Raw genomic sequence first — 20,147 nt, forward strand, 5'->3', positions numbered from 1 at the left:
CAGGAACAGAACCCCACCCCAGCTCAGCCATCCCGGGAACAGCGCCCCCCTGCCTCCGCCACCCCGGAACCACTCCAGGAACAGAACCCCACCCCGGCTCAGCCATCCCGGGAACAGCGCCCCCCTGCCTCCGCCACCCCGGAACCACTCCAGGAACAGAACCCCACCCCGGCTCAGCCATCCCAGGAACAGCGCCCCCTGCCTCCGCCACCCCGGAACCACTCCAGGAACAGAACCCCACCCCGGCTCAGCCATCCCGGGAACAGCGCCCCCCTGCCTCCGCCACCCCGGAACCACTCCAGGAACAGAACCCCACCCCGGCTCAGCCATCCCGGGAACAGCGCCCCCCTGCCTCCGCCACCCCGGAACCACTCCAGGAACAGAACCCCACCCCGGCTCAGCCATCCCGGGAACAGCGCCCCCTGCCTCCGCCACCCTGGAACCATGGCAGGAACAGAACCCCACCCCGGCTCAGCTATCCCGGGAACAGCGCCCCCCTGCCTCCACCACCCCGGAACCGCTCCAGGAACAGAACCCCACCCCGGCTCAGCCATCCCGGGAACAGCGCCCCCCTGCCTCCGCCACCCCGGAACCATGGCAGGAACAGAACCCCACCCCGGCTCAGCCATCCCGGGAACAACGCCCCCCTGCCTCCGCCACCCCGGAACCACTCCAGGAACAGAACCCCACCCCGGCTCAGCCATCCCAGGAACAGCGCCCCCCTGCCTCCGCCACCCCGGAACCACGGCAGGAACAGAACCCCACCCCGGCTCAGCCATCCTGGGAACAACGCCCCCCTGCCTCCGCCACCCCGGAACCACTCCAGGAACAGAACCCCACCCCGGCTCAGCCATCCCAGGAACAGCGCCCCCCTGCCTCCGCCACCCCGGAACCACGGCAGGAACAGAACCCCACCCCGGCTCAGCCATCCTGGGAACAACGCCCCCTGCCTCCGCCACCCCGGAACCACTCCAGGAACAGAACCCCACCCCGGCTCAGCCATCCCGGGAACAGCGCCCCCTGCCTCCGCCACCCCGGAACCACGGCAGGAACAGAACCCCACCCCGGCTCAGCCATCCCGGGAACAACGCCCCCCTGCCTCCGCCACCCCGGAACCACTCCAGGAACAGAACCCCACCCCGGCTCAGCCATCCCAGGAACAGCGCCCCCCTGCCTCCGCCACCCCGGAACCACTCCAGGAACAGAACCCCACCCCGGCTCAGCCATCCCGGGAACAGCGCCCCCTGCCTCCGCCACCCCGGAACCACGGCAGGAACAGAACCCCACCCCGGCTCAGCCATCCTGGGAACAACGCCCCCCTGCCTCCGCCACCCCGGAACCACTCCAGGAACAGAACCCCACCCCGGCTCAGCCATCCCAGGAACAGCGCCCCCCTGCCTCCGCCACCCCGGAACCACGGCAGGAACAGAACCCCACCCCGGCTCAGCCATCCTGGGAACAACGCCCCCTGCCTCCGCCACCCCGGAACCACGACAGGAACAGAACCCCACCCCGGCTCAGCCATCCCGGGAACAGCGCCCCCCTGCCTCCGCCACCCCGGAACCACTCCAGGAACAGAACCCCACCCCGGCTCAGCCATCCCGGGAACAGCGCCCCCCTGCCTCCGCCACCCCGGAACCACGGCAGGAACAACACCTCACCCCCACTCAGCTGCCCCGGAAACAGCATCTGCTGCCCCCACTCAGCTGCCCCAGGAACGGAGCCCTCTGCCCCCACTCAGCCGCTCCGGGAACAGTGCCTCCTGCCCCCTGCCCTGCCGCCCCAGGAAGAGCGGTCCTGTCCCCGATGTATACCCCCCGAGTTATTAGACACACAAGGTTGAGCAAACCACAGAGCCCTCAGGATCACCCCCAAGGCAGGTTCTCGGGGGACCTGCCAGGAAACTCTGGCTGGCAGCAGCGGTGGGGCTGGTGCTGAGATGCCGACAGACCTTGGCTGGCAATAGGGTGGCCAGAACTTGGGGCCTCCTCCATAAATCCTCACTCCACCTCCACCCCGAGGTTAACACTCAGAGATGGAGATGCCACGTGGGAGGTGATGAGCTCAGTCATGTTAACCCCATGTGTGCCATGGGTTGCTACACTCTAACCCCCAACCCCACCCGCTGGTGTCAGCTACTCACTGGTTCTCAGGTTCGGAAAGTGGGCAGGCGCAAGGCTGGCAGTCCTCGGGGGTCCCGGCGGTGGCGTCACCGTAGTAGCCAGGGGCACACTGCTCGCAGAACTCCCCGGCCGCGTTGTGTAAGCAGTTCTGGGGAGAGGAACAGAGCTCACACACCCAGCCGATGGGAGAGGAGCGACTGCAGCGAGGGGCTTGCCCTGGGGCAGAGTTCTCCTCCAGGGTGGGGCAGGAGGCAGGGTATAGATGGGGTCCCTTGCCGAGTCACAGAGTGTGGGCCCAGGAAGCCAGGGGCTCTGGCCCAGCGCAAGCAGGTTCAGGGGGACCAGAGGGAGTCTCAGCCCTTCTCTCAGCCCACGTTGGGGCATCCACCTGGCCTGGGGCATCGGCGAGGGGGACTCCAGAAGACATAGGAGTGTCTGGTTCAGCGAGGCAGGGTGGAAAGGCTGCTCCAGCCGGTGGGGAGGTACAGTGTACAGCACACTGGTCACTCACCGAGCAGGCCCCCGTCTCCGGGTGACAGGAGTCCGAGTGGCCATTGCACTCACACAGCTCGCAGTGCCCCAGGTACAGGCCACCCCCGGTGCGAGTGTAGCCAGCAGCACAGTCCTGCAGGGAAGAGACACAGCGTCACCCTGCAGTACAACCGGCCGGGGCCTCGCCCCCAGAGCGGGCACAGCTGCCAGGCCCCAAGCCAAGGGATGTGGGTCAGCAAGGGGCCACCTCACCTGGCAGGAGAGGCCCCGGTACCCAGGCGGGCAGCGGCACTCCTCCACCTCCAGCGCCCGCGGCAGGCTGCTGTAGGTGGGCACAGCGGTCTCCATGCTGACGCCAGCAATGCTGGCCGACACCATGTCGGTGGAATAGGTGGCACGGATGAGGATCTCGTCCAGGTCGGCCAGCGCCATCATCAAGTGCTCCCGGGTGGCATGCTGCCCGTCGGGACGCTTCCAGTATTGCTGTGGGGGAGAGGGGCAGAGTCACGCCTGGCTGGAAGCCCACCGAGCTCTGAGGCAAGGACAGCGGGGCTGCCCTGCAGGGAAGCCCATGTGCTCGCACCCTGGACCTTGGCTCAGCCAGGCTGCCCTGGATTCATGCAGCAGGGGCTGGAGGGGGCTCTGGGGCGGCGACTCCGCCATGGCACGAATGGGGACTAAACCCAGCTCAGACGAGAGCTCAACCCCGTGGAGCCAGAGGGCAGCCCAGCCCCTTGGGACATGCCCCCTCCTGGCACAGGTGGGTGAGTTGGCTTGACATGGGGGCTCCAGTGGCTTCAGTTCAGGGGAGGCCAGGAGCCCCACTGCACCTTCCCCACGCCCTTGCGGGGAGCTCAGACTGGAGAGGAGGGGGCAGGGGGACCATGTCGGGAGGCGGGGGTGTAAGATGGTGGGCGAGGCAGGGCCGGGGAGGGGGCCGGGGCGGTACCGCGTGGGTGAGGCGGGGCCGGGGAGGGGGCCGGGGCGGTACCGCGTGGGCGAGGCGGGGCCGGGGAGGGGGCCGGGGCGGTACCGCGTGGGCGAGGTGGGGCCGGGGAGGGGGCCGGGGCGGTACCGTGGGTGAGGCGGGGCCGGGGAGGGGGCCGGGGCGGTACCGTGGGTGAGGCGGGGCCGGGGAGGGGGCCGGGGCGGTACCGTGGGTGAGGCGGGGCCGGGGAGGGGGCCGGGGCGGTACCGCGTGGGCGAGGCGGGGCCGGGGAGGGGGCCAGAGCGGTACTGCGTGGGCGAGGTGGGGCCGGGGAGGGGGCCGGGGCGGTACCGTGCCGGCGAGGCGGGGCCGGGGAGGGGGCCGGGGCGGTACCGTGCTGGCGAGGCGGGGCCGGGGAGGGGGCTGGGGCGGTACCGCGTGGGCGAAGCGGGGCCGGGGAGGGGGCCGGGGCGGTACCGTGGGTGAGGCGGGGCCGGGGAGGGGGCCGGGGCGGTACCGCGTGGGCGAGGCGGGGCCGGGGAGGGGGCCGGGGCGGTACCGCGTGGGTGAGGCGGGGCCGGGGAGGGGGCCGGGGCGGTACCACGTGGGCGAGGCGGGGCCGGGGAGGGGGCCGGGGCGGTACCGCGTGGGCGAGGTGGGGCCGGGGAGGGGGCCGGGGCGGTACCGCGTGGGTGAGGCGGGGCCGGGGAGGGGGCCGGGGCGGTACCGCGTGGGTGAGGCGGGGCCGGGGAGGGGGCCGGGGCGGTACCGCGTGGGTGAGGCGGGGCCGGGGAGGGGGCCGGGGCGGTACCGCGTGGGCGAGGCGGGGCCGGGGAGGGGGCCGGGGCGGTACCGCGTGGGTGAGGCGGGGCCGGGGAGGGGGCCGGGGCGGTACCGCGTGGGTGAGGTGGGGCCGGGGAGGGGGCCGGGGCGGTACCCTGTGAGCCGCGCACTCACCTCCCGGAGGACGATCTCGAAGCTCTGTCGGTCACGTGGCAGCAGCTCAGGCTGGTAGGCCACCAGCGTGATGTCGTTGCCCTGCACAGACAGCAAGGGGAAGCGGCTGGTCAGACCCCGGGCTCGGCTCCGCACACCCTCATCCAGGTTGGCAGGGCCCCCCCTGCACACGCCATGCCAGCCCGTCCTGGACCTGTTCTGACCCTCTCCCTCCACCAGACGCCACCTGCCTTCCACTCACCTACAGGGCCCTTGTGCTGTGAGCACGCCCCCCAGTCCGCTGGCAGGTGCTGGCCTCTTCTCGCCCAGCCTGCTTGGACACCCCCTCATGTAGCGCCCTCCCTGCGGGGGGAGATTTCAAGGGCCCGTCTCTGTGGCTGCCCCTCTCTAAAGCACCCCCCTAAGAGTAGTTTCATCTAGCCCACCTTTCCCTTGTTTGCTTATGAGCCTGTCATGTGGGACTGTGCCAGATCCCTTTGTGAAACAGAGACATGCCACACCTACAGCTTCTCCCATCCCCTAGGCCAGTGCCCATCAGAGAAGGAAATTAGACGCTTTGCCATGATTTGTTCTTGACAGGTCCATGCTGGCTGCTCCTTATCGCCTTGCTGTCCTCGAGGTGCTTACAGATTGACTTTGAATCGTTTGTTTCAGTATCTCTCCGGGTATTGAAGTTAGGCTTTCTGGGCTGCAATTGCCCAGGTCCTTTCTGTTCCCCTTTTCAAAGGTGGGTACGAGGCTACGCATCTCCAGTCCTCTGAGACCTCACCCGTCCTTGGGGAGTTCTCCAAGATGGTCACTAACGGGTTCCCAGCTGGCTTCAGCTAGTTCCCTATGTGCCCGAGAGTGCACTTCACCAGGCCCTGCTCACTTCAATACACCGAACCCATCAAACTCCTTACCCTGACCTTTCCCTGTTCTGGCATGTATTCCCTGCCCTCCCTCCCAGCCTCCCTTCTCCCAGCTCTCTGCATGCCCCTCAATCCCAGCCCCCTGCTATTCCAGCCCTGGCCCCAGACACCCTGTCACCCAGACAACCCCCTTCCCATCCCGGAGAGCCCTGGTGCCCCACAGGCCCCCCACTGTCCTGTCCCAGCCAGGCCCCCATCCCATCCTGGACAGCTCCCTTACCCCCAACCCCATCCCAGGCAGCCCCCTTCCCATTCCAGAGAGCCCTGGTGCCCCACAGGCCCCCCACTGTCCTGTTCCAGGCACCCCTCCATCCCAGGCAGCCCCCTTACCGTGATCTGCACGTCGGCGTCAGGCAGCGGGGCACTCCTCCCCCCCGAGTTGTAGGAGAGGGTGTAGCGCAGCCGCCCACCATAGGAGCCGACCTGAGAAAGCAAGGAACAGCGTAGGCTGAGCACCTCAGCTCTGGCTCTGTGGCGCCCTGGCCTGGCCAAGGGTCCCTCAAGTGAGTCTGCCTGGGGCTGGTTTGGTCAGTCCATGAGGGGGGCACTAGGGGCGGGGACAGGGCAGGGGGAAGGATCAAAAACCTGCCCGATAGCGATCGACCCAGGGAGCTCCATCTCCTTAGCCTGACAGAGATGGCTCAGAGGGCCTTGACCCCAGTCTGTAAAGACCTGTGTGGGGAACAAAGATTTACTAACGGGCCCATCAGTCCAGCAGCGACGGGTTGAATCACGGGCACAGGGAGTGCATGTGTGAGGGTAATTAACCCTCAGAACCATTTCCCAGTGGATTCTCCAGCTCTGACCATCTGAAATCCAGCCTGGCTGTTTCTCTAACAGACCTGCTCTAGGAATTCCTGTGGGGCAGGTCTTTGGCCTGTGCTATCCAGGGGGTCAGGCGAGATCATGGGTTCCCAAACTGTGGGATGCACCCAAAGGTGGGCCAGGACACAGTCCCGGGTGCTCCACTGACGCATCATGGGCAGAGCTTGGGGGGCACTGCCCCCCCAAAATGTATATGTTGATAGTGGGAGGCACAATTTAAAGGTTCAGCTGCCCCCCGAACAGCTCGAGTCACACCCTCCCCAGCAGGTCCTCTCTCACACACAGGGCACCCAGTGCCACCATGTCTGACTGGGAAGTGGACAGCAACGAGGAGTCGTGTGCCTGGAGCTGGCTGTTAGCCCCCCACCACTGGCAGAGTGGTGCCCAGCAATGGCCCTGCCCAGGGCCAGAGGGGCACAGTGCCTCTGGCAGGTGGCAGAGAGAGAAGTGGAGCTGCTAAGTAGAGGGTGAGGAGAAGGGCTGGCCCTGAGAGGTGGCAGCTCCCAGAGGCTGGAGGGTTCCCAGCCATTCCCGCCCCAAGCCACTGCACCCCGCAATCCAAGGCAGCCGGGCCCCCTGGAGTCTCGGCCCTGCAGCGACTGGGGCTTGGCCGTGCTGCTCCGTTTCCACCTTGACGAGACATGATTGGGACCATCACAGTAGCAGGCACATGGTTTATATACAGGGTTGGAGTTCATAAGTCTAAAATCATCCAGGTGACTATTTTTCCTCCCAAAGTGCTAACGGTGGCTGCATGGGGGGCCTGAGGGCAGAGTTTGGAACTCCCTGGGCTAGATGATCACAATGGTCCCTCCTGGCCTCCGAGTCGATGAAATGAAGGGGACTTCTTGGAGATCTACAGCTCTGGAGAGTGCAACGCTCGTCCTTGGAGCCCTCAAGGCAAAGCCCAGTGCCCCCAAAGCCCCTCGCTCTCCAGAGGAGGCCAGGCCCTTCCCTGGGACTACAGGCTCCGGCAGGCAGGGCCTGTGCAGAACAGACCCAGCGAAGGCACAGAACCCGGGTAGGGAACAGCACCGGGTAACAAGGCAGGGGGCTCCCCAGGGCCATTTTGCCATGGGCATCGGAGCAGGCTGCAACAGGAACTCTGCTCAGCCACACAACCCAGCGCTCGAGGACAAGGGATTAGCCGAACCCCAGATCCCAGCACCCCCATTCTGGACCTAGATCAAAGTGGCAGCTGCCAGCAGTGCTTCCCCTCCCCAGAAGTTACCTTGTCCCCTAGGAAGGCGCCGGGAAGCTGCCAGTAGAAAACACTTTCAGGAAGCAGAGAGAAACCCTTGTAGATGAGAGAATACTGGGAGAGGAGAGAGATGGGCACATGGCACCGCGTCACAGAGGGGGCACAGCTGAGTGTCCCCACCTGGCTGGCTGCAGGAGAGTAGAGGGGGAGCCACACAAAGCACGGGCATGGCACTGAAACTCCTGTGCCACAGGGAAATGGCACCACAAGCCATGCCCCCGCGGGAAGGGCCACGGGTGAGACAGGAGCGTTGTGCCAGTTCCCAGGCGTCCTGGGGGTGACAGCCCTCACTCCCGCTCTGCATCACTCATTCTAATCCATGCCCAGGCTGCGAGGCAGTGGTGCCCATGGGCAGGGGCACAACCCTTGCATTGCAGCCCTGCTGATGCCCTTCCATCCCACCTGCAGTGCCCACTGCTGGCTTCCCGACTGCCCACTAACAATGGGGGAGAAGGGGCCACTAGGACCTAGGACGAGACCCACTGGAGTTATCACACTTGTGAGCCAAGCTAAGATTGTACCCAAGGCTCCAGCTGTGCCAGGCTGGAGCACAACCATGCCCCTGCTTCCTGCACCTGTCATGAAGTGGTACCTTGAGGCACGGCAGGAGAGCTGGAGCCAGCAGTGGCCTCTTGCAAGGGGGCTGTTTTCCCAGATGGGTGGAATTTCCTGTTCATCAGGAAAGAATGCGGCCTGGTTGGGCTGCAGGCCGGAGCGATGCTCAGCTGCGGGCACAGGCAGCCTCACAGCAGGAGACATGCTGGCAGTCTGCGCGGGAGAGCTCCTGTTGGTCACTGTGGGGGCAAGGTGACCCTGGAGGAAATGCTGGGGGGCTGGAGAGAGGCTGAAGTCCCCCCAGGGGGAGGGCCAGGGGAACGGGCCCATCCCCTCCTAGAGCAGGATAACTAGGGGAACACAGACGGGAAACCCTGTCCCCCACTGTCTGTCTGCAGTCGGCCAGTGGGGAGCAGCACGGAGACTCGTTAGGGACGGTTGCAGCCACCCACACGCGCACAGACAAATGCAGGCAGAGTTAAAGGACTTCAACAGCAAACCACACAATTCCCGATGGCACCTCCACCTCCCCGAGCCAGGCAGGCTCCGTCGTCCCCGAGCGGGACAGATTCCCAGGGCACAACAATGGGCAGGAAGGCGCATGCACAGGGTGGGTCAACGGGGTGCAAGTGCTGGGCTTTCACCATCTACATCAGCTCTGAATCCAGACCTCAGGCTCCACAGCCGTGGTGCTCCAGCCCAGGCCTGGGCATGCTAGTATGCAAGGTCTCTGCTTAGCTGGAAAGGGCTGGCCAGGGGATACCAGGGGAGCTGCCATGTCGTAGTACCCAGGCAAACGAAGCCAGAATCTGCTCTCGTTCCCAAGTGCTTTCACCCCAGCATAGCCTCACTGGGGCAAATGAGATCAGCATCTGGCCCGCGGTACCCTGCGAACAGGGCCCAGGGAGCGCTACTGCAGGAACCAGATGCAATTCCCCGGGACATGCAGTGCCACCCCCGGCATTGTGCATCCCATGGGGACAGCGGGGCCATTTTACTCCCTCCCAGAGAGCCAAATCCCTCAGCCATGTAGAGCCCCACCCAGGCCATGCAGGTGGGCAAACCCTGGCCTCCGGTACCTTCTCAGCCACAGCAGCAAGCCTGTGGCCCTGGGAGAGGAGGTTGCTGGACTCCTGGGAGCGAGGTCCGAGCAATGCTTCCCGCTGGGGCTTTAGCAACACAAGAGACCAAGGGAGGGCTCAGTCCACGGAGGCAGTGTCTGGGGGCAAAGCCATAGACCCAGGACAGCATTGCATAGACTGACTGGGGGGGGGAAGGAGACCACAGACCCCGCAGATGGGTGAGGCAGGGTCCAGACCACTGGTTTGCTGGAGCGGCCTCAGACAGGGGCAGCAGAGAGGAGCAGAGCCAACGACTGAGTCCATTTGCAGACACTGTTTAAACAGCTTCATGGCCCGACCCGGGACCACTCCATACACGTGGCATCCCCTTGGGCACCAGCGCTGCCTCGCCCGGCCCAGGGCTATCCTGGGCAGGGTTTGGACAAGCCCAACGGCTCTGCCATGGCTTCTTGGCAGGGTGGCGAAGGTGGGGAGAGGGCAGCAAGAGGGCGTGGGGAAGGTAGTGAGCACAGGGGGAGGGCAGCAAAGGCGGATGGCGGACGGCGAAGGCAATGAAGGTAGGGAGAGGGTTGGGGGAATCACAGATTCATAGAATCTCAGGTTTCGAAGGGACCTCAGACGGTTCTAGTCCAACCCCCTGCTCAAACCAGGACCAACCCCAACTAAATCATCCCAGCCAGGGCTTTGTCAAGCCTGACCTTAACAACCTCAAAGGAAGGAGATTCCACCACCTCCCTAGGTAATGCATTCCAGTGTTTCACCACCCTCCTAGTGAAAAGGTTTTTCCTAATATCCAACCTAAACCTCCCACACTGCAACTTGAGACCATTACTCCTTGTTCTGTCATCTGGTACCACTGAGAACAGTCTAGATCCATCCTCTTTGGAACACCCTTCAGGTAGTTGAAAGCAGCTATCAAATCCCCCCTCATTCTTCTCTTCCGCAGACTAAACAATCCCAGTTCCCTCAGCCTCTCCTCGTAAGTCATGTGTTCTAGTCCCCTAATCATTTTTGTTGCCCTCCGCTGGACGCTTTCCAATTTTTCCACATCCTTCTTGTAGTGTGGGGCCCAAAACTGGACACATTACTCCAGATGAGGCCTCACCAATGCCGAATAGACGCGAACGATCACGTCCCTCGATCTGCTGGAAATGCTCCTACTTATACAGCCCAAAATGCCATTGGCCTTCTTGGCAACAAGGGCACACTGTTGACTCATATCCAGCTTCTGGTCCACCGTAACCCCTAGCTCCTTTTCTGAAGAACTGCTGCCGAGCCATTCGGTCCCTAGTCTGTAGCGGTACATGGGATTCTCCCGTCCTAAGTGCAGGACTCTGCACTTGTCCTTGTTGAACCTCATCAGATTTCTTTTGGCCCAATCCTCTAATTTGTCTGGGTCCCTCTGTATCCTATCCCTACCCTCCAGTGTATCTACCTCTCCTCCCAGTTTAGTGTCATCTGCAAACTTGCTGAAGGTACAATCCACACCATCCTCCAGATCATTAATAAAGATATTGAACAAAACCAGCCCCAAGACTGACCCTTGGGGCACTCCGCTTGATATGAGAGCCCGGTGATCTAGCCAGCTCTCTATCCACCTTATAGTCCATTCATCCAGCCCATACTTCTTTCACTTGCTGGCGAGAATACTGTGGGAGACCATGTCAAACGCTTTGCTAAAGTCAAGGAACAGCACGTCCACTGCTGTCCCCTCATCCACAGAGCCAATTATCTCATCATAGAAGGCAATTAGGTTAGTCAGGCATGACTTCCCCTTGGTGAATCCATGCTGACTATTCCTGATCACTTTCCTCTCTTTGAAGGAGGATTCCTAACAAAATTGATTCCTTGAGGACCTACTCCATGATTTTTCCAGGGACTGAGGTGAGGCTGACTGTCCTGTAGTTCCCAGGATCCTCCTTCTTCCCTTTTTTAAAGATGGGCACTACATTAGTCTTTTTCTGGTCGTCTGGGACCTCCCCCGATCGCCAGGAGTTTTCAAAGATAATGGCCCATGGCTCTTTGCAATCACATCCGCCAACTCCTTTAGCACTCTCGGATGCAACTCGTCCGGCCCCATGGACTTGTGCTCATCCAGCTTTTCTAAATAGTCCTGAACTACTTCTTTCTCCACAGAGGGCTGGTCACCTCCTCCCCATGCTGTGCTGCCCAGTGCAGCAGTCTGGGAGCTGACCTTGTTCGTGAAGACAGAGGCAAAAAAAGCATTGAGTACATTAGCTTTTTCCACATCCTCTGTCACTAGGTTGCTCCCCTCATTCAGTCAGGGGCCCACACTTTCCTTGACTCTCTTTTTGTCGCTAACGTACCTGAAGAAACCCTTCTGGTTACTCTTAACATCCCTTGCTAGCTGCAACTCTCAACTGTGATTTGGCCTTCCTGATTCTACTCCTGCATGGCTGAGCAATATTGTTATACTCCTCCCTGGTCATTTATCCAGTCTTCCACTTCTTGTAAGCTTCTTTTTTGTGTTTAAGATAAGCAAGGATTTCGCTGTTAAGCCAAGCTGGTCGCCTGCCATATTTACTATTCTTTCTACACATCGGGATGGTTTGTTCCTACAACCTCAATAAGGATTCTTTAAAATACAGCCAGCTCTCCTGGACTCCTTTCCCCTCCTCCTGAAGATCGAAACAACAGACTGGACTTCTACATAGAGTGCTTCCGCCGATGTGCACGGGCTGAAATTGTGGAAAAGCAGCATCACTTGCCCCATAACCTCAGCCGTGCAGAACACAATGCCATCCACAGCCTCAGAAACAACTCTGACATCATAATCAAAAAGGCTGATAAAGGAGGTGCCGTCGTCATCATGAATAGGTCGGAATATGAACAAGAGGCTGCTTGGCAGCTCTCCAACACCACTTTCTACAAGCCATTACCTCTGATACCACTGAGGGTTACCAAAAGAAACTACAGCATTTGCTCAAGAAACTCCCTGAAAAAGCTCAAGAACAAATCCGCACAGACACACCCCTGGAACCCCGACCTGGGGTATTCTATCTTCTACTCAAGATCCACAAACCTGGAAATCCTGGACGCCCCATCATCTCAGGCATTGGCACCCTGACAGCAGGATTGTCTGGCTATGTGGACTCCCTCCTGAAGCCCTACGCTATCAGCACTCCCAGCTACCTTCGAGACACCACTGACTTCCTGAGGAAACTACATTCCATCGGTGATCTTCCTGATAACACCATCCTGGCCACTATGGATGTAGAAGCCCTCAACACCAACATTCCACGCAAAGATGGACTACAAGCCGTCAGGAACAGTATCCCCAATAACGTCACGGCAAACCTGGTGGCTGAACTTTGTGACTTTGTCCTCACCCATAACTATTTCACATTTGGGGACAATGTATACCTTCAGATCAGCGGCACTGCTATGGGTACCCGCATGGCCCCACAGTATGCCAACATTTTTATGGCTGACTTAGAACAACGCTTCCTCAGCTCTCGTCCCCTACTCTACTTGCGCTATATTGATGACATCTTCATCATCTGGACCCCTGGAAAAGAAGCCCTTGAGGAATTCCACCATGACTTCAACAATTTCCATCTCACCATCAACCTCAGCCTGGACCAGTCCCCACAAGAGATCCACTTCCTGGACACTACAGTGCTAATAAACAACGGTCACATAAACACCACCCTATACCGGAAACCTACTGACCGCTATACTTACCTATATGCCTCCAGCTTTCATCCAGACCATACCACACAATCCATTGTCTACACCCAAGCTCTACAATACAACCGCATTTGCTCCAACCCCTCAGACAGAGACAAACACCTACAAGATCTCTATCAAGCGTTCTTACAACTACAATACTCACCTGCTGAAGTAAAGAAACAGATTGATAGAGCCAGAAGAGGACCCAGAAGTCACCTACTACAGAACAGGACCAACAAAGATAACAACAGAACGCCACTAGCCGTCACCTTCAGCCCCCAACTAAAACCTCTCCAACGCATCATCAAGGATCTACAACCTATCCTGAAGGACGATCCCTCACTCTCCCAGATCTTGTGAGACAGGCCAGTCCTCGCTTACAGACAGCCCCGCAACCTGAAGAAAATAGTCACCAGCAACCACACACCACACCACAGAACCACTAACCCAGGAACCTATCCTTGCAACAAAGCCCGTTGCCAACTGTGCCCACATATCTATTCAGAGGACACCATCATAGAGCCTAATCACATCAGCCACACTGTCAGAGGCTCGTTCACCTGCACATCTACCAATGTGATATACGCCATCATGTGCCAGCAATGCCCCTTTGCCATGTACATTGGTCAAACTGGACAGTCTCTATGTAAAAGAATAAATGGACACAAAGCAGATGTCAAGAATTATAACATTCATAAACCAGTCAGAGAACACTTCAATCTCTCTGGTCACTTGATCTCTGATCTAAAAGTCGCAATATTACAACAAAAAGACTTTAAAAACAGACTCCAACAAGAGACTGCTGAATTGGAATTAATTTGCAAACTGGATACAATTAACTCAGGCTTGAATAGAGACTGGGAGTGGATGGCTTATTACACAAAGTAAAACTATTTCCCCATGTTTATTCCCCCCCCTTCTTCAGACGTTCTTGTTAACTGCTGGAAATGGCCCACCTTGATTATCACTACAAAAGGTTTTCTTTTCCGTCCCCCCCCACCCCCGCTGGTAATAGCTCATCTTAAGTGATCACTCTCCTTACAGTGTGTATGGTAACACCCATTTTTTCATATTCTGTGTGTATATAAATCGCCTCACTGTATTTTCCACTGAATGCATTTGATGAAGTGAGCTGTAGCTCACGAAAGCTTATGCTCAAATAAATTGGTTAGTCGCTAAGGTGCCACAAGTACTCCTTTTCTTTTTGCGAATACAGACTAACACGGCTGCTACTCTGAAACCTTTCCCCCTCATGTTATTCTCCCAGGGGATCCTGCCCCTCAGTTCCCTGAGGTTGTCAAAGACTGCTTTTCTGAAGTCCAGGGTCCGTATTCTGCTGCTCTCCTTTCTTCCCTGTGTCACGATCCTGAACTCGACCATCTCATGGTCACTGCCTCCCATCCACTTTTGCTTCCCCTACTAATTCTTCCCGGTTTGTGAGCAGCAGGTCAAGAAGAGCTCTGCCCCTAGTTGGTTCCTCCAGCAGTTGCACCAGGAAATTGTCCCCTACCCTTTCCAAAAACTTCCTGGATTGTCTGTGCACCGCTGTATTGCTCTCCCAGCAGATATCGGGGTGACTGAAGTCTCCCATGAGAACCAGGGCCTGCGATCAACTTCCGTGAGTTGCCGGAAGAAAGCCTCGTCCACCTCATCCCCCTGATCCAGTGGTCTCTAGCAGACTCCCACCACGACATCACCCTTATTGCTCATGCTTCTAAACTTAGTCCAGAGACTCTCAGGTTTTTCTGCAGTTTCATACCGGAGCTTTGAGCAGTGGACGGGAGGGCAAGGGAAGGACAGTGAAGGAGGAGGGAGGGTGGCGGGAGGGTGGAAAGGAGGGGGGTATCTGGGGAGCTCTCTGAGTCCCCACGTCAGGGAGAGTGGCTGAGGCACACACTGCAGGATGGGGGGGAGGGTGTGAAGCATTGGCGGGTGAAGGGGAAGCCAGGGCTTGGGAAGAGCGAAATCCCAGAGTCAAGGGAGGGGCATCCAGCCAGGGCGGAGTGCTATGTGGAGAGGCCGTCTGCCCCACGGCGAAGCCAAAAAGCAGCTCCCAGATCACAGCATCCAGCCTCCACTGGGCTTCATCGGTCTGATGAAGGGAGGGGACGGACAGAGAGAGCCAGTGAGTGACCTGAGAGCAGGGAGTGGCCACGCCAGGCAGTGCCATCATCATACACCATGCTGGGCATGGTGCCAACCCACACACCACACTGGGCATGGTGCCAACCCCACAAATCACGCCAGGCACAGCACCAACCCCACAACCACACTGGGCACTGTGCCAACCCCACACACCATGCTGGGCACGGTGCCAACCCCACACACCATGCTGGGCACAGTGCCAACCCCACACACCACACTGGGCATGATGCCAACCCCACACACCATCATGGCACAGTGCCAACCCCACACACCATGCCAAGCACAGCACCAACCCCATACCAGGCACGGTGCCAACCCCACAAACCATGATGGGCACAGAACCAACCCCACACCAGACTAGGCAGGGGTTGTGCCAACCCCCTCCCCCACACACCAGGATGGGGAAGTGCTAACCCCCACCCACTATGCCCCAGCCCCTGGAAGAGTGGTACTGAACCCACATGCCACACAGGGACGGGATGGAGCCAAGGATGCTGGGCCTTCTCCAAACAGCGCCTCCTGGAGGCAGCCAGCAGCGGAAGCCTCAGGGGCAGGGCCCCGCTCAGGTGCCCTGCAGCAGCCGCTGGCAGGACATCTCCTCAGAGCGACCTCCATGCACACGGCAATAGCCAGCTGGGTGCAGGCTGGCATGGGGAGGGGGAGCGGTGCAGAGCTGGGTGCTGTCTGGCATGGGGCGGGGAGTGGCGCAGGGCCAGGTGTTGGCCAGCATGGGGGAGGTTGGGTGAGGCCGCGTGCTGGCTGGCATGGGGCAGAAAGGGGCATGAGGCACTGGCTAACATAGGGAGGGGAGTGGGGTGGGGCTGGGCACAGGCTGGCATGTGGTGGGGGAGCGGTGCAGAGTTGGGTGTTGGCTGGCATGAGGGGAGGTGGGGCAGGGCTGGGCACTGGCTGGCACAGGGCAGGGAGGCAAGTAGGGCTAGGTGCTTGCTTGCAAGGGGCGGGGAGCAGGGAAGGCTGGGCATTGGTTGGCATGGGGGGCAGCCAGGCACCAGCTGGCTGACATGGGTCAGGGAGCCAGGCAGGGCTGGGCCCTTGCCTGCAAGGGGCAGGGAGCAGGGCAGGCTGGGCATTGACTGGCACAGGGGGTGGGGCAGGGCACTGGCTGGCATGGGGCATGGCACAGGGTGGGGCTGGGCACTGGCAGGCACAGGGAGGAGGTGGTGTGGGGCCAGGTGCTGGCTGGCACAGGGCAGGGAGTGGGGCAGGGCTGGCTACACAGAGCAGGGAGCCAGGTAGGCTGGGTGCTGGTTGGCACAGGGCAGGGAGCCGAGCAGGGCTGGGCACTTGCTTGCAATGGGCAGGGAATGGTGTGGGGCTGGGCACTGGCTGACATGGGGCGGGGAGCAGGGCAGGTTGGACATTGGCTGGCATGGGGGATGGGGCAGGGCACTGGCTGGCTGGCCTAGGTCAGGGAGTGGTGCAGGGTTGGCAGATTGGTGAGCACAGGCAGAAAAATGCTGCCCAAGAGCATAGTGGGAAGCCTCCTAGATCCTCCTGTAGTCCCTGCTCCTCTGAGTTCTAGCCCCACAGAGTCCAAGCAGGGGTTCTGACCTGTCAATCACTGTAGAGCATGCCCAAGCCAATGCCCCCCCATTACCTTAGCAGCTCGTCTGACCCTGCGGCTGCCCCCTCCAGAGCCCAGGATCATACCCGCGGCCACAGCATTCCGCAGCTGCTCCTCCGTAAGGGACGTGCTGTTCTGATGGGAGGCACAAGGGTGCCATGAATCCACGGGCCCTCCCACCCAGGGGGTACAAGCAGCCCTCACACCTTTCACCCACCTGCCCCTGGCTGTGCCTAGTGCCACAGGCCAGGGTCGCCACACGCTGCATGCTCCAGCTCCATGAGCAGCTACGTGGGCGAGTCCCCGTGGCACTGCCCCTGCACACTGGCCTGGGGAGGGGAGGGGAGTCTCCACTCAGAGCCACACTGGCACCGAGGTGTCCGCTGCTGTAGTCACCACAAGCTACCATGCTCTCAGAGATGCCACCCAGACCCTGTCACCCTGGGCATGTCCCCCCCACGAACACTAGGGTCCCCATGCCAGGCTCAGCCCGGCCCAAGCCAGGAGGGAGCCAGTCAGAGGGGAAAGGGACACGTTGACTCCCCTGCCCCATGGTGGTGAGCAGGGCACAATGCCACTACGATCGCTCGTGGGGCTCCCTTGACTGCGAGCCATCTCCGTGGGAGCGAGGACACGGTGGGTGCAGGGCAGATGGCTCTGAAGCTCAGAGTATTCATGGGGTGTTAGAGACCCCGGGTGCTACTCTGCGAAGCACTGGGCACAAGCATGGGGACAGCCCACCCCAGCCTGGCTATCCTGGCCACAATAGAACCAGCCACGCCCCGGCCCCTCCCACTGGCAAGGCCCCCTGACAAGACACCCCAGACAATCCAGCACTGGGGCTGGCCAAATGCCCGCAGGTGCTTAGTAACATGCAAATTCCATGTAATTAGCTCTGTCCCAAAGATGAGGGGAGGGGCTAAGATAAGACACACCCCTTCCCAAGCAGGCAGGAAAGCCACACCCCTTCCCCCTGCAAGCGGGTAAGCCACACACCCCGCAGGCAAGCCCCTCCTGTGGCAGGTGGGGTAAGCCACACCCCTTCCTTGGCAGGTGGGTAAGCCACGCCCCTTCTCTGACCACCATTTGCCAGATTATCCAGGAGGGCCACATGACCCAGGCCAACGGACTCCAGGACCCTTGGGAGCCAAGCGCTTGACTGCCCCAGGCCCGCACCTGCGGGTTAGCTCGGCAGCCCCACGGAGCACTCCATGCTCACGCCCCCGCCATGCGGTGCCCGTGCCTAGTACCTTGTGCGCACGGCGCATCCGGGCAAAATAGGTTTCTCTCTGTTTAAGGGAGGAGACAGGCAGGAAGGAGAGGAGAGAGCAGGGTTACTGAGGACAAGTGAGCAGTGCCAGGAGCCCACCTGCACCCAGCGCGGGCCAGCCAAACCGCCCACGTGCAGGAAATCCCTTCCAGATGGCTGAAAAGCCGAGCTGCCCCCGCCACTCCCGCCTGCCCAGCAGCTGTCGGCCTGGTGCTGACCGCGAGCCGGGCTGGGACTGAGGCAGCAGACCCCGAGGCGTGGTTTGCCACGGACACTCCATGGCAGGGCTGAGCAAACCCCCAGGCAATGCAGCCTGCCCCAGCATGGGGCCAACCGACGGGAGGGATCAGGACAGAGCACTCCCCACTCCAGGGGCCCAGGAACCGGTCACAGATGGTTGGCACGCTATCTGCCCCCCTCCCTGTCTGGCTCAGTTGGACAGCTGCTCCTCAGGGCCAGCTGCAGAGTGCGAACCTGGCTCCTCCCATCCCATGGCTCTCCCACAGCCCTCTCCAGCTTCTCCTCTCATTGCCAAGCCCCCAGCTTTCTTGCCATTCCTTCTCACCTCCCGCTCTCATCTGCACCCCGCAACTCGCAAACCAGACACCCTCCTCCCAGCAATCCCCTGGGTGCCCTGTGTGCAGGTGGCAAAGTCTGTGCTGAATGTGCCTGTGAGCCCGGGGCAGGGCTGGGTCCCCATGTAGGACTATGCTCCCGGCACACGGCGGGCGCTCCCGGCACACGGCGGGTGCTCCCGGCACACGGCGGGTGCTCCTGGCACACGGTGGGCACTCCCAAAATGGCTGGTGCTCCCGACAAATGGCTGTGCTCCCAGCACATGGCTGGTGCTCCTGGCACACAACGGCGTTCCCAGCACACAGCTAGCTCTCCCAGCAAATGACTGGTGCTCCCAGCACATGGCGGCCGCTGCCAGAGCATGGCTGGCCCCCAGGGAAGGAACAAATCCCCCCGGTTACAGACAGTGAATTGGGCCCCTTTCCCCCTGTAAGGGCAGAGTCATCCTCTCCTTACACCTGCTGGGGCTCAAGGGAAGGGGGGCAGAGCTGATCTAGAACAAACGCCCAGCCAGGGGGAGCAGTGAGTGTGGAATGCAGCCCCCAGCTCTGCCCCCTGCGGGGAAGGGGTGTCTGGAGTAAACACAGTCCATTCCAGACACAACGCTGCCCTGTGATCCCGGGACATCACCGCACGGCGAGCGCATCTACTGCGCGCCGGGTGCCAATTTGCCTGCTTGGCGTCTACATGGAAACCCACGACTGGAACTTGTGCTTGTGTACTCATTGGGAAACTGGGCTTACGATGGCTGGCCCCATGTGAACACGTCCACGCTGCACTGCACAGCCCTGCCTTGGGGCTGTGGCTCGAGTTGTGTCCACACTTGGAGCCGAGTCGCAGCTGGACCCGAGCTCTGACCGAATGCCCATCGGGATCCTAGGAGCCAGAGCCTGCAGGTTTGCACACCTGAATCTGCCTGATTGCTGTGTGGATGGAAGAGGGGCTTGGGCTCAAACCTGAGTCACAGCCTGGGGTTAGTGCGCAGCGTGGACCTACCCACGGAGGCCACCAGAGAGCCATGACCTTGCTCGTATCAAAGCCCCTAGAATGGGCTCCTGCTGGGAGTAGGGGGCACAGCCCTCAGGCTGCAGAGAGCAAAGCCATGGAGCTGTTAAGTGACTTCCCCAAGGTCACACAAGGGGCCAGAGAAACCAAGCCCCAGTCTCCTGAGTCCCACCTCAGTGCCTTATCCACTAGGCAATCCTGCCTTCATGGGGCAAATTCCCTTCCCAGTGACACGTAGCCACAGCCCCCCAGGCTCCTGGCAGAGCTCATGCCCCCTTCAGCTGCAATCCCTGCGGGGAGGGGCTCTAGTGCTCAGCCCCATGGGTCACATTCCCTGGGCTGTCGGCCCAGCTGGGTCTGTGCCACCGGGATCCGGCTGCGGGGATCAGTGTGAGGTGGGGGTCTGGGGTTTCTCCAAGGGGCGATGGCGCTGCTCACCTCAGGGCTGCCTGAGGAATAGGGCCCGTTAGAGCCCGTGCTATCCTCTGCCCGGGCTTGGCCCTGCTGTGCCTGGCAAGATGGGGCTCTGGCCTCAGCACAGGGCTGTGGGGAAAGCTCATAGGTTCAGGGCTCACATGCTGATAACAGGGGCCCAGGAGACACAGCAGTGCAGGCCTGTGCCTCGGTTTCCCCATCTGTAACATGGAGCTAACAGTATTGCCCTCTGTAAAGCACTATGAGACCCGCTGCTTGGCAGGGCCGGAGACGAGCCAGGGGCATCACTAGTGCAGTGCAGGAG

General features: G+C 60.9%; 1 protein-coding gene across 1 annotated transcript in view; it reads right to left on the minus strand.

The window, feature by feature from the left end:
• HSPG2 (heparan sulfate proteoglycan 2) overlaps positions 1–20,147 on the minus strand; it is a 194,685-nt gene that overhangs the window by 89,601 nt on the left and 84,937 nt on the right. Inside the window, 5 exon segments of the mRNA XM_073316403.1 lie at positions 2,144–2,271; positions 2,635–2,748; positions 2,868–3,098; positions 4,501–4,581; positions 5,742–5,834. Coding sequence (XP_073172504.1) covers positions 2,144–2,271; positions 2,635–2,748; positions 2,868–3,098; positions 4,501–4,581; positions 5,742–5,834 — 647 coding nt within the window.

The sequence above is a fragment of the Lepidochelys kempii genome, chromosome 18 (assembly GCF_965140265.1).
Source record: "Lepidochelys kempii isolate rLepKem1 chromosome 18, rLepKem1.hap2, whole genome shotgun sequence".
Taxonomy (NCBI): Eukaryota; Metazoa; Chordata; order Testudines; family Cheloniidae; genus Lepidochelys; species Lepidochelys kempii.